Source organism: Sinocyclocheilus anshuiensis, unplaced genomic scaffold (assembly GCF_001515605.1).
Source record: "Sinocyclocheilus anshuiensis isolate Anshui unplaced genomic scaffold, SAMN03320099.WGS_v1.1 scaffold817, whole genome shotgun sequence".
In the NCBI taxonomy this organism is placed as follows: Eukaryota; Metazoa; Chordata; class Actinopteri; order Cypriniformes; family Cyprinidae; genus Sinocyclocheilus; species Sinocyclocheilus anshuiensis.
Window position 1 is genome coordinate 128,364 of NW_015536521.1, and position 14,794 is coordinate 143,157.

At 37.7% G+C, this 14,794-nt stretch overlaps 1 protein-coding gene across 2 annotated transcripts in view; it reads right to left on the minus strand.

Moving 5' to 3' along the window:
* Positions 1–14,794, minus strand: part of LOC107693681 (serine/threonine-protein phosphatase 2B catalytic subunit alpha isoform-like) — a 58,835-nt gene that overhangs the window by 17,760 nt on the left and 26,281 nt on the right. For both annotated transcript variants that reach the window (XM_016493157.1, XM_016493149.1), the window contains exons 3-6: positions 7,950–8,074; positions 6,319–6,430; positions 3,626–3,771; positions 3,357–3,496 (exon numbers count right to left, since the gene is read on the minus strand). In XM_016493157.1, coding sequence (XP_016348643.1) covers positions 3,357–3,496; positions 3,626–3,771; positions 6,319–6,430; positions 7,950–8,074 — 523 coding nt within the window. The remainder of the gene's footprint in view (positions 1–3,356; positions 3,497–3,625; positions 3,772–6,318; positions 6,431–7,949; positions 8,075–14,794) is intronic.

Sequence of the window (14,794 nt, forward strand, 5' to 3'; positions counted from 1 at the left end):
ATAACGACATGTGAATAATCCCGCCCACTCTAAAGCGGTACTAAACTTCAGTGGAAATGCAAACCGAGCCGTCGTACCACGCAGTAGAAAAGCGACATTAGACAAATAAGTAATATTTTTACATATTAGAAACCATGGCGGAAAATATATGAATTGGGAGAAGTACATATTATTTGCAGACATAATTTAAAGGAATATTGTTTGTTGCAAATTCATCTCAATTGACAGCACTTGTGTTGATGAACCACCAAAAATAATTTCAAATCATCTTGTGATTTCTTCACCAAAAAAAAAATTAATCTGCGTTAGAGTGAGGCACTTAAGGTAAGGGCGCATTTGCTGTTCGGCGAATATTCACGGGTGAAATCTAGTCAATTCAATAGGAATTCAAATAATCTTAAATTTCGTCTGAGAATTTCTCAAAGCAGATTTCGCAACGGGTTCAAGTTGGTCATGTGGATTCGCTGTGTTAATCAGCAGAAAGCTGTTTAAAAGTGCCTTAAAATAAAAGAGCTGTGATTTATACATTGTTACACAAACAGTACAAAAAGAAGACAATGGGGCTCTAAATTTTGCCGAAATTTCGCTAATGTGAATGTGAAGTAAATGGAGCAAATGGATTTTAATTTGGAGGATTCGCAGGGAGTTTGACTGACAGGCGAGCTGACCAATCACAATGCCGAATCTTCCAGACACCAGACAGTCGGTGGACTTGAACTTGAAAAATTGTGTGTTGAAACAAGGTACTTTCTGATGTTCATTCATGTATATTTTGTGCTATAACTAGTGAAGAGGAAGAGATTATCGCTTCACATGCTGCTTAAACTGAGATGCTGCAGCGATCTGTCACAACACATGCATTTCTTCAAAAAATGACAGTTTTTAAGCTGAGACTTTGTTTCATACCTAAAGTAACCTGCTCTGTCTTGTCTGTCAGCGCATTGTCAGTTTTCTCTTTGCTCCACGATGTAATTTTCACTGCGTCAGAACATGATGTGTGGCGTGAGAGCGGCGTGGCTTGTCGGACATAGCAACATCAACTGGAGAGGGTCTTTGCAAAAGGTCAATTAACATTATGCCAAAAATGCTTAACTTGTATTGAACTTGTATTGAATATTCTGTATAAAATGCTCATAAATAAAATGTAATTTATTTTTATATTTATACTAATTATACATTTACACTAATTGCTTCTTCTATTCTCTAAATATTCTCTCTTCATTTGTGCAAACGCTCTATGGGAACCATATACATGGAGTCTGCAAGTGCATAAAGGCAATCACATAAACAAACAGAGTGAATGGAGTGAAAGAGGAGTGATTAAACACCAACATGGTGATTCAGGGAGGTGGGCAGCTCGAAGAACACTGACAACACAGATTAAAACAAATGGCTTCTGTGCGCCTTGCATAACAGAGATGTGTGTGGGTATGTATCTGTCTAAGTAGAGTATGCAGCGCCGTGTGTATGTGTGATGAATTCAGTAATGTGTGTTCTGTAACATGGCTGCCTCTGGTATTATGCATATAACACAGAGACACACTAATGAATGTAGGGCTCCAAACCACTGGCCAAAATCTGCAGTTTACACCAGACACTAAACACTGGATAGATAGATAGATAGATAGATAGATAGATAGATACTGTTTGGTTTCAGAAGACTATTATGCTATAGATTATGCTAATGTTAAACACTATTATAGATTATGCTAATGCTAAAACACGAACATTTAAATGCTGAAAAAAAACAGACCAATCTTCACTCTCACTCAGAAACAAACACTTATTCTCACATACACCAGTGTACTGCCGTTCCATCAAATTTTCAGCAGAGTGTGTGAAATATTAAGAGTCTGTAGCTCTATGCAGTCAGAGCAGAGGACAGAAAACAACATCAACCCTGAGCACCTGGAGGGACCCAACAACCCCCCACCGACCCAGCTGTCCCCACACATACATACACACAAATATATCCGCCCACATATGTGCACAATATGTTACACAACATCAATGCACACACATATGCACATTCATGGCATCGCGGCAGCGGAATTAAGACATACATATAGAATCTCACACAAATGTGGGATAAAAAGATGCAATTACCATTTATATTTTTTATTCTGTGACAGTAATAAGATTCCATAGGTTTCAAATGCCACATTTAAAACCCTCTAAAAACATAATAATTTTTGTGAATTCTATCCTCCAAATTAAAATCCTAATATCATAATTTTCTATATCTGTTGGTTAAAAGAGTGAACAAAAAATTAATATATAAACATATATTTTTTAAATATTTTGAAAACAAATACAAAAATATCTGCCACCATTCAAAAGTTTGGGGGCAATAAGATTTTTTTTCAAAGAAATTAATACCTTTATTTAGCAAGGATATGTTAAATTGATTAAAAGTGACAGAAAAGAAATTTATAATGTTGCAAAACATTTATATTTTAAATAAAGGCTGTTCTGTTTTAAAAAAAGTATCATGATTTCAAATTTCACAACCATTTTCAACACTGATAATAACAAGAAATGTTTCCTGAGCAGCATCAGTATATTAGTATGATTTCTGAAGGATCATGTGACACTAAGGGTCAGATTTACTAACAGCTTGCGCCATCGCAAACCGTCTTTTGGTGTTAAAATAGTCCTGTCAGCATTAAGACGCACAGTGAAGAATTAGCGCTGAAAAGGCGTGGACACAGTTATTTTTGTGCCTAACCTTATTGAATATGCATTTGTAGGAGTTTCCCTTTCAGATGCAAAATTTATGGGAGGAGAATATTACAATGAATCAGGCAACGCGATTTAATAATGTTTGCACTCATCAAATTACTGGTATTTGCGCCATTATTTAACGCCCAAGAAAAGCATGTCTTAAACTATTTTGCGCATTTGTTGCTAGGAGGAGGCACCACAGAGAACAGAGGAATGCCAGAGGAACACATTATCCAAATCCTTTTTGCTAATTTGCGCTGCGCTTGGTAGATTGCATTGGTCATTATGGAAATGAGATGTTGCGTCTGTGTTCTTTAATTTGCGCATTGTCAGTAAATCACCTGCAGAAATTTCAACGCCCATCTACGCAGTTTTGGAATTGTGCTAATTTGCCCTATTTAGTCAAACTGGCCCTAAGACTGAAGTAATGGCTGCTGAAAATGCAGTTTTGCATCACAGGAATAAATTACATTTTAAATTGTAAGAACATTTCACAATATTACTGTTTTTACTATATTCATTATGCTGATAATCCCATTATAGGCTATTTAATGGCAGATTATTTTGACTACTTTTAGTATGACAGCATATTCCCACTCAGACACATCAAAACACACACAAAAACCACCCACCTGTAGAAATATGAGCATCCTCTGACTGAGTTATGGCTAAAGTACTCTTGGCTTTTTTCATTGCCGAAGTCCTCCAAGGGATCGGACCAAAGCAAATCACACATAGGCCCGAATGCTGGGGGCTCCTTAAACCGGTCCAACTAGGCCACAGAGACACAAATATAATACAGAATACAGAAATACACACACATATACTGCTTTCTTGTAGCCATGCATGAAATCTTTCTGCTCCCACACAGCGCTGCTGTTCACGCATGGCTTGGCAGTACCTTCTTTATGTCGTCTAAGGTCTGTATTTCTGGGGACAGGCCACCGTGGACGCACAGGAACTGCTGGTTCATGAGAGCTGCCAAGGGCAGACAGTCAAATGCGCCCATACAGGCATCGTAAACCTGCTCTGAATACTTGATTTTACCTGATAGACAGTGAGGGAGAAAAACAGCAAGTGAGTACAAAGGAAAATAAGTCGTTTTGGTCACACTTTAGTTTGGGGACCAATTCTCACTATTAAATAATAGATCACCCAAAAATGAACATTTTGTCATCATTTATTCACCCTCATGTCGTTCAAAACCTGTATGAGTTTCTTTCTTATGTTGAACACAAAAGAAGATATTTTGAAGAATTTTGAAAAACCAAACAGTTGTACCAAACAGAAATACTATGGAAGTCAATGGGGACCATTAACTCTCTGATTACCAGCATTCTTCAAAATATCTTCTTTTATATTTGACACAAGAAAAAAAACTCATACAGGTTTGGAATGACAGGAGGGTTAGTAAATGATTACTATTGTTGGGGACCATAACCTGTTTGATTACCAGCATTCTTCCAAATATTTACTTTTATGATCAACATAAGAAAGAAACTCAGGTTAATACAGGTTTGGAACGACATGAGGATGTGATGACAAAATTTTTGGGTGACTATTAACTACAGCTTTTGTCTCAGACTCCTAATTTGCTGCTTATTAATAGTTAGCAAGGTAGTTGTTACGTTTAGGTATAGATTAAAGGGGTGGTTGATTGCGATTTCACTTTTTTAACGTTAGTTAGTGTGTAATGTTGCTGTTTGAGCATTAACAATATCTGCAAAGTTACGACGCTGAAAGTTCAATGCAAACGGAGACAAATGCAAATGTCTTTTAAAATTATGGCAGTTTAATGCCTACAAAAATGGCTCGTAGGGACTACAACGAGCTACTTCGCGGGTTTGTGACATCACATAAATAACCTACATTCTCTTATCAAGACAGTATCTGTGTTTTGCAAAGACAATTTAATGCTAGCATAAAATGAGAAGCAACGGATATGCATTAGGTGTGTAATTTTCTTTCTTTCTTGGTGAATTTTCATTCTTGCCAAAGAGCATTATGGAAAATTTAGTTCAGTCTCCTCATAAACCCACTGAATGAGAAGCATTTTTTTTACTTCACTGTTCTGTTCTATAAAAGCTAAATACCATTAACAATTCATAGTTACTTTTAAAGATAAATATCAAATTAGCTTCTGCTAAGATTCTTTAATTGACACATCATTAAAATTCTGTGCTTAAAACAATGTAAATGCAACATTGCTGTGGTGATCATTTGCATTCTTTATAATTATTTTATTTTATTTTACTTTATTTTTTTACCTGAAAACCACTTTTAATGTCAGTCAAGCTTTCAAAACAGGCTGTATTTGCTACTGTACCTTTAAGACAAGGAAAGATGTTACGAATATTGGTTATTTTTAGCATAATGGTGTAGTTTACACTGTAGTTGTTATCAATTCTGGTCATATTCTAATAAAGTAAAAATTCTGATTATAGGCATGACTGAGACTGCATTGTTATCATTAATGCATGTTTACACACTGCATCAAGTTGCGTAGGTAAGTCATTATGACAAAGAAACAAGAAGTGACATCATGTTTTTTTTTTTACAGTTATTTTGCAAAAACAAACTAATATTTGTAGCAAGCAACAGCTATTTTGTTATAACAGCACTTATCATGTTTTTCTCCGGTCTCATTAGATTCCTACTGGGACCGAACTTTAGCGGTCAGCCCCATGCGTCTCAGTGCGTCACAAACACTCACACACAAGATAAACAGTGTCTCCAGACGGAAGAGGTTTTTTTTTTTCTCTCTCAGTGTGTCGACGCGTGTCCTATTCTCATTATGTCTCAATACGCCGCCTCTCAAAAGCATTTGTAACCATGGCGACAGGTCAGTGGAGTAGACACATAAAGAGTTTGCTGTCAACTCCGCACCTCTCCCTCCCACCTCACCTGTCTCTGCGCTCCGCCGCTCGGCCTCATGGGAAAGCTCCATTCTGAAGCATTACCTCATACTCCACATCCCACCCCTCCTCCACCCCTCCCAACTGCTCTGCGAAAATATACGAATTCATGTACTCCTTTTAAAACTGAATTACTAATCAAATATACAAAAAAATGACAAATGTTGAAATATAATATAAATATAAATTACATTAAATATATATACACTACCGTTCTACAGTTTGAGGCTGGTAAGATTTTTTTAAATGTTTTTAAAATCTCTTATGCTCAACAAGGCTGCATTTATTTGGTCAAAAATATAGTAAAAACAGTAAAATTATTACAATTTAAAATATTTGTTTGATATATTTTAAAAAGTAATTTAAATGCTGATTTGCTGCTCAAACATTTCTTATTCTTATTTAAAACCGACTGTGCTGCTAATATTATTTAATTAATTATGTAATTAATATATAATTTACATCAAATATAATTTTTTTGGAAGCATTATAAGTGTCTTTACTAACACTTTAATGCATCTTTAATGAATAAAATAATTAAAAGTATAAATCATACTGACCCCAAACTTTAGAATAGTATACTACTAGTGAAAAAGCTTTTTTTTTTTTTTTTGCTATTACAAATTATATTTGCAGCATATTAATACAACATTGCAAGCATGACAAGGGGGATACTCACATTCTTGTTTGAAGGTGAAATATTCTGTCAAATGTCTACATTCATGATTTCCTCTCAGTAAAAATAGCGTCTTTGGGTAGAGCATTTTCAGTGACCAGAGGTACAGAACACACTACAGAGAAGGAGAGAGAAAAAGAGATGAAACATATGGCCACATCCATGAGATACCTACAAACACCATGCTAATGCAGGCCAGCACAAGGTCTGTGTAGTGTTAATGATACTCTTCCAATTACATTACATATGTTATCACATCTACTGTCAGTCCTCATCACCTTCACTGGCTGCCCTCGGACCATACATGGGCTTCTTCCTCTCCCTTTACTACTAATACACACACAGTTAAACACAACTCATGCTGATCTCATGCTTTAGCAAATAAAAGAAGAATTCTTCAGCAAAACACTGGGAGCTGAGTGAATTAATTGAGCAGTCTGTGTTGAGATGTGTTCGCAGAGCTAATCATGGCCTGCAGTCAAAGATGGCAGAAATTGGACATGTCAAAGAACACGAACGTCAGAGCACAGAGCTCACAGATGACTGATTCCTCCTCTCTGTTTGAAGCTGGAGGATGATTCCCTGACGTGTATGACAGAATTGCCCATTTTTGTTATCAAAGGAACACTTGAGAGTTACAAGATAACTGGGATGAGACTATCAGCCAATAACCGAGCCTGCTTGGTCAACAGCAAGTTTATGCTTTTAATGCAAGTTTCACTGAAAATGAAAAATGTAGATTAATTTTTAAGTGACTTTTAAGAATTACAGAATTACGAATTTAAGAATTACAGTAATATACAGGTATTACTGAGGGGGGATAGTTATGCTTCAGTTGCAACAGAAGTCATTTATGAGCTGCAGACACGGATGCAGTACATGTTCATTAATATATTTTTAAATGTTTATTTTATTTTATATTTTATTTCATTATTATTGGCATCTTATTTTTTTTAGTCACATGATGCAAGTAGTTGCAGCAGTGTCTTGCAATGTGGTAATTTATCTTGAACAAAAGCTTATTAATGTTTTAATAATTATAATGCTGTTTTATGAGCATTTACTGATTAATTAAATAGTTATAACGTGTATTAATATATTAATAAATATACATGGAATACTTCTTTTTTTTAAATGTCACACTGTATTTATATATATTTTTAAATAGTATTTAGCTATAAGTGTTATTATTTTATTTTATATAAATGTGTATGTACTACTATATAGTAGTATAGTAGTATAATAATCAATAAGACTGCAGAGAGACTACATGGAATATTTCTTATAATGTGTGCACACAAAAGCGAAGCAAATATTTGCATCATGTTATTGCTCTAGATTTCCCTTGGGATGTTTTTCGTGTCACTTGTGCGAATAAAAACATTGCGTAATGCTCTTCTCCATTTCCTGATACAACAAGACATGTCAAACCGTGTCAATAAGCTCATCGCTTATGTCAATAAGCAACCAAAATCAGTTGAGAAAATGCTTAATGCATATTCAGTCTGGACCTGGTTATGACTCAAATGAACCTTTTCATTCAAATGAATAATTTCTTTCAATTAACTTAGGTTAAAAAAGGTGAAATCATAGATGGATGGATGCATATACTATCCCAGTGCAACTTTTCTCACCTCGATACTGAAGTAACCCCGGTCCACATAGTCACCCAGGAAGAGGTATCGTGTCGTGGCTGGAGAGCCTCCCACCTCAAACAGTTTCATCAGGTCGAAAAACTGCCCATGGATGTCACCGCACACTGCATAAAGAAAGAGAAAGACAGAGGAAATATTGACTGGCTGAGCTGGATGCAAACAGCCTCAGCTGTTTCTTCAATATACAGGATATAGAAACATTAATCCATGGTGGATTCATACAGCCATAGCTATTAAAATCATACTGTAACTGCAGCTCTGTGCTAGGTGTAAACTCTTAATATCAACCACTAGACTGCTCAAGCCATAACGAACTGATCGAATTGACAATGACAGCTGTGCACATCTGGGAGAGTGAACCTATATGAAACATAGCTGAAAATCTACGTTAGTCCTTTGCAACACAATTCTCTCTCTGTGATAGAGAGAGGGCGCGAAATGCAAACTCCTGTTGCCATGGAGACATGAATTTGATGAGAATAAAGAATGAAATAAATGAGGAGTTTGCATTGGCATGGAGATGCTGCCTAAGCGTTTGCCCCAGAGGCCTCTCAGCCTGTAGTGTGTGTGGGTGTGGCAACGGACAGAGAGGGAAACACGCATTTAAAACCCTCTTAGCTCATGCATCACGTAAGAAAACCCAGATATCAAGCCCACATCACTGACATACAAAGACAGAGGTTGAAATGAGCAAGTGTGTTTGTTCCGACTCTGAGCTTGTGGGAAGGGAAACGAGTTGGAGAATTTCAGTCGCTTGAAGAACCTGATTTTACAGCGAAAGGTCCAGATTGTGTGATATGACCTACTGTAAGTGCGTCACCATGCTTGAGACCTGTGGAAAAAAATGTGGAGCATCTCACTTCCTGTTTCTCCCACTTTAAAGACACCAAGAGATCGTTTGACAAGCAGTTTTCTTTCCTGTGTTAACAAACACTTCAGTGTAAAAGTCTGGTGTTGGCAAGATTTTTTTAACGTTTTCCAAAGAAGTCTCGTGTTCACCAAAGCTGCATTTATTTAATCAAAAACAGTGAAAACAGTAATATTGTGAACAATTATTACAATTTACTATAACTTTATATTTGAAAATATTTTAAAATGTTATTTATTCCTGTTGAATATTCAGCATCATTACTCCAATCTTCAGTGTCACATGACCCTTCAGAAATCATTGTAATATGCTGATTTGTTGCTCATACACCATTTCTTATTGTGAATGTTGAATGCTCAATATTTTTCCAGGAAGCATTTCTACATGATTTTCTGATGAATTAATAGTTGAACAGAACAGGATTTATTTGAAATAGAATTTTTTGTAACATTATAAATGTAAATTAATGTTTTGATCAATTTAATGCATTGTTACTGAAAAAAAAAGTATTAATTTGTTTCAAAAACAGACCACCGTTTTTCTTACTGACCTCAAACTTTTGAACAGAATATATGTCTTACTGAAACACGAAGGCAAGACATACAGAATATGGATACAAAATATAGAACTACGCAAAATTCAACAGTCTCTAGGCAAATCATAACTATTTTAAGTTTCAGCAAATTATTTCGTATGACTTCATATGATCTCATTCATATGTTATTTATATGATCGGCGCACACTTCAGTGACGGTTGTGTTTAAAGGTCACATATTGTCAAAACTGAAATTTCCTGGCTTTTTTCACGATTACTGAGGTCTAGGGGCTATTTAACTACCATATAAGTTTCAAAACAGTCAGTCCACAGTAAAATTCACACAGCCTGCTTAAAGTTCTAGCTATTTTTCACGAACCGTTGTGACTTCCGTAAAAAGTTGACGTCAGAACTACACAGTCACTGCCTTCAGTCACCACCCCGAGCACCGCCCACAGTCCCACTCTCCTTTTGCCAAACCCCCAGACAACATCGCGTCCATGCTTTTGCTGAGCAAGGACAACACGGAAACATGTCGAAAAGGTTAACTTTAACCACGAAACCAGATCGGCCGACCTGTAACGTTACACGTTATACTCAAAGGATGGACGATCTGACAGGATTGTTACTATGAGGTGGATCACATCTAACGTGTATAGTAAAGACAAACTCACCGTGTCTATCTAGTCATGATGAAGATGTATATATATTTCAATTTCAGCAGGCAACTATTTTTACAGCTACACTATTGTTCCAGCCACAATTAATCCCAACAATGTATATACAATTACAAATGATTATACATAAATCGTCAGTTTGTTGTTTTACACGCATGCACACAAACATTATTTCATACACAACATAATCATGAGATGCAAGAAACATAGACATATGGCAAGAAATCTGTAGACGCGCCCATAACAACAAATCCGCCTCCCGTTTCCCCTTTGTTTTGCTGCCTCCAGCTAGCGCTGTGACGTCGCTGACCCTAGTTACCTGTGGTTGGCCTGGCCGTGCGTCACTCAGAAAACAACAGACCAATCAGAAGAGAGGCTCATGAATATTAATTAGACAGACCAAAATCGACCTGTTCTCAGCAGAGCTCCTGAGAAAGAAGCTGTAAAAATATATTGAGATGGTTTTTGGTACGTATACCGCAAATATATATTCTTCAGGACATCAAAACCTCAAATAAAACTCCAGAAAGGTGTACAATATGGGACCTTTAAGGGTGGGGCTCATGCGACATAGCCAGCCACCCTGTAAAACAGTTACCATTTCCCATGAGATTGTGTTAGCGAAACTACATTTTTTCAAAATGGATAATTTTGACTAGTCCACTAATCAGTCTTCAGGGAGCCATGTATAACAGGCTGGTTTCAGGTTCACCAGAGCCCATTCAGTTTACATGACGGATTCAAAAACAGCTAAGTAGAGTACAACAGAATAAAACGATGCGTCTCAAACTGCACCAATGATGATGGAAAACTCAAAAAACAACGTTAGGCATGTCATGACCAAATATGTCCATCCTGAATGTATACGGCTGTAGCTCAGTACAGGGTCAGCATGCTAATTAAAGCACCACCGTTAAAATATAACAAAAAAATAAACAAGAAAATCTAAAAATCTTTACTTATGTCACAATCATGATTTGCTTGCTACTTGCTAGGTGGTTGCTGGGGGAGGGGCATTCTCATTCTAGAAGCAATTTGATTGGACAAAAATCTTTGTAGTGCAGGATTACTCATTAATATTTTTGTCTGGTTTTCCCAGAAGAGAAATAATGCATATTTTGAAGTTGGCAGAAACTAAAAATCACTTTTGTGACGTATATACTGTATCCAAGTGAAATGGCTTCTCGAAGGAGAAAAATGTGTAGGACCATGAAGAATTGATTGGATTGTTGTCGTTTGCTAACTGATGCAATCTCATGAGAGTGACAGGTTGTTAGAAGCAAGAGATCATTGTCCCTCCCTCCAGCCAGTGCAAACGCCATCAGAAAAAAAAGAGGGGGAGGGAAAGTTAATGTTTCTGATTAAAGATTAAAGGGCCACATGAATTATTAACAAATAATTATGTGCATGAATAAATCATTTAAACATGAAAAAAATAAGAATTGTCCATTTTGATTGCAAAGCAACCTCTAAAAGTGAAATGTATCACCATTTAGGATTACACTAAAACAGACAAAGACTAAAAGCCAAAAATGTTTAATTCAGACTGAGTATTTTAATCAACTCTACAGGCCTTCCTTTACTCTAATGTTTGTTTCCTAATCATTTTTCAAGCTTAATAAATGTATGATGTTGACCTCCTTTTCTTATAAAGCTAGCTCACTATAGGGACACAAGCATTCTCTCAGGCTCTACCCAAACAGCTCTTTACTTGGAGATCAATACCCAAATCAATAGATCCATTCTCAAAACGACCATTCATTTAGCCTTAAACGTCTCAAGGGAAGCGGCTTAAATTAAGATTCCTCACGTCAAATGAATTAGCAGACTTATCTGGCCTAAATCATACAGCAGCCGCAAGCAGTCCACCGAGTCTGACATACATGCAAAATGGGCCATTAACATGAACCATTAACACACATTATAGAGCAAAAGCCCTAGAAGTAATCAAGCACTGCGGCATAGTCAAGAAGAATGAAAGCCTCAAGAGGAAATGGTGTCGAGAAGAGCTAAAGGGATCATTTTCTGGAAGGCCGAGGCCACGGGGGCTACAGTTAGCACTGTTTCACTCTCTTTCTTTCTGCTGGAGCAAGGCTGATGAATGACAGGGAGGTGACAAGTTGAACTCTCTCTTGTCTGTGCGTTCTCGCTTCTTCACCAACTGGTAAAGAGATTCTTCCGCCCCCTTGTATTCAGCTGCTACCGCTCCAGCCTTCTCACGCTGTGCTTATGTCCCTTCTTTCACCCTGCCTCCTCTACTGCACCCAAGTCATCGATAAAAATGCAGATGCATTGTGGGAAACGGTGCACGATACCATCTGATTTTGTCTCATAGGAGGCGGGAGATCTAAGATGTTACGAATCGAGTGCAGAGGATCATTAAAAACACAAAACGCATTTATTTCGTCCGCACTGCTGTTGTTATGTGAAGGGACTGGATGTATACCCAGGTGGGCTCTTTCCCTCCGGGCACCTGGTTTTCTCATGACAACTTCAAACTTGCTCGTCTGGCAGAGCTCCACCGCTGTCTGAAAGTCCCGTTGTTTAAGTATTTGTAGATATGGATAGGTTTATATAATCCGAATCGGAGGGAGAAAAAAATGCAGATATGCCCAGTCACGTTGCAGAATAAGAGCTGCATAATGCATGGGCAAATCAGATACGCCCGGGCTGTGTTAGTAAGCGGCGTTTACTGTATATAAATGAGCGGATCCTGCATATTGAGACATTACATTATGTATGAACAAGTATATGAATTGTGCATGAAAATTATCCCGGGTCCCGGTGTTAAGTGCTTCTGTTTAAATGAACTGGCTAGTTCGCTGAGCTGATTTTAACTGTGCTTGAGCAGAAACAGGTATTAAATGTGCAATTAACATGCTTGGTCACATTCTCGGGTCACATGCCGCCCGAGCACGAGGAGGAGAATGTAGATGGAATCCGATGTGTGTCATGGTCTCCCATGGCGCCGACTGAATGCTGTTTGTCTCTGCGCTCCTCCTTTACTCCTGATACACTCAGGTGCTTAAAAGTTTCTTCACAGCGATGCCATAGAAGAACCATTTTTGGTTCCATAAAGAACCATCTCTTTCTTACCTTTTTATAATCTGAAGAACCTTCTTTCGCCACCAAGAACCTTTTGTGAAACAGAAAGGTTCTTCAGATGTTAAAGGTTCTTTATGGAACCATTTAGACAAAAAAGTTCTTCTATGGCATCGTGACGCACCTTTATTTTTAAAAGTGTATCTGATCAATCCCACAGCTCAAACCTCTCGCTCCTCTTGTCTGTTTATCTCCTCTGTCTTTTCATGTCTTTTATGTTCATCTGCTTCTCTCCTCTCATATCCTCCTTTTTTCTTCCCTTTCTGCATTTCCTTTGCTCTCTCCTCTTCATCTGCTCTCTTCCTTCTCTTATCTGCTCCTTTTCTGTAGTCTACTTATATTCTCTCCTCTTCTTTCCTCTCCTCTCTCAAATCATCGCATGTGTTCATCTCTTTCTTTTTCACCTCTTGTTTTGCCTTTTCACCTCCTCTCCTCTTCTGGAATAGGATCTCATCTATTTAACTCCTCTTCGTTCCTCTGATATTCTTCCTCTCCTTTCACTTTTCATCTTCTATTTCTCCTCTCATTTACTCCTTGTGTCTCAAATATTAATTTATTTTCCTCTTCTTTTATTTAACTCCTCTCATCACTCTCCTTTCACCTGCTCATCTTCTCCCCTCTCTCATATCCTCCCATCTATTCATTGCCTCTCCTCTCCTCTCCTCTCCTCTAATCATTTGTGTTCATCCCCTGCTTTCCCTCCTTTCTTTCCATCTTTTCACCTCCTCTCCTCTTTTGGAGATGAACAGGATCTCATTTATTCATCTTCTCTCCTCTGTTCTTCTCTCTCCTCTCACCATTCATCTCCTCTTTCCTCCTGTTCATCTGCTCTTCTCCTCCGCTCATCTTCTGTAATCTTATTATCTTCCCTTCTTTCCTCTCTCAAATCACCATCTCATGTGTTTATCTCCCCCTTTCTCTGTTCTCTTTTCACCTCCTCTCCTCTTTTGGAGATAAACAGGATCTCATCTATTCATCTCCTCTCCTCTGTTTTTCTTTTACTCCTCTTCTTTCCCCTCTCTCATCTGCATGTTAAGTCTCCTATGTTTTTTCCTTTCTTCTTATCTAACTTGTTTGACTCCTTTCTTCTCTCCCCTTTGAATCTTCATCTTCTCTATCTGATCTCATGTTCATCTTATTCACCCATCTGTTCATCACTTCTCCTTTCTTTTCTCCTCTCTGCTCATCTGTTCATCTTCTCCTCTTTTCTTTCTTTCATCTACAGTATTCTTCTCTCCTCTTTCCTCTCATCTACGTACTTCTCTTATACTCCCATCTGTTCCTCACCTCTTTTCTGTCCTTCTGTCATTTTTATCTCCACTCTCTTCTTTTATCTTCTCCTCATCCTCGCATCTGTTCATTTCCTCCTCCCCTACTCATTCCCTCTTATTTCATCTGTTCTTGCTCCTTGCATTTGCCCCTTTTCTGTCTTCTGCTTATCTCCTCTCCCTTCCATGAACACATGCATTCATCTCCTTCCTCTCCTCTCCTTTCATTGATTCACCTCCTCTCCTCTCTTCTATTTATCCTCTCTCCTCTCATTGCTCATCTAATCTTCTCTCTCTTCTTCTTCTTTCTCATATTCTCTCTCTGGGTTTTTCTGTTCATCCCCTCTCCTTTCACCTCCTCTCCTCTCCTCTCC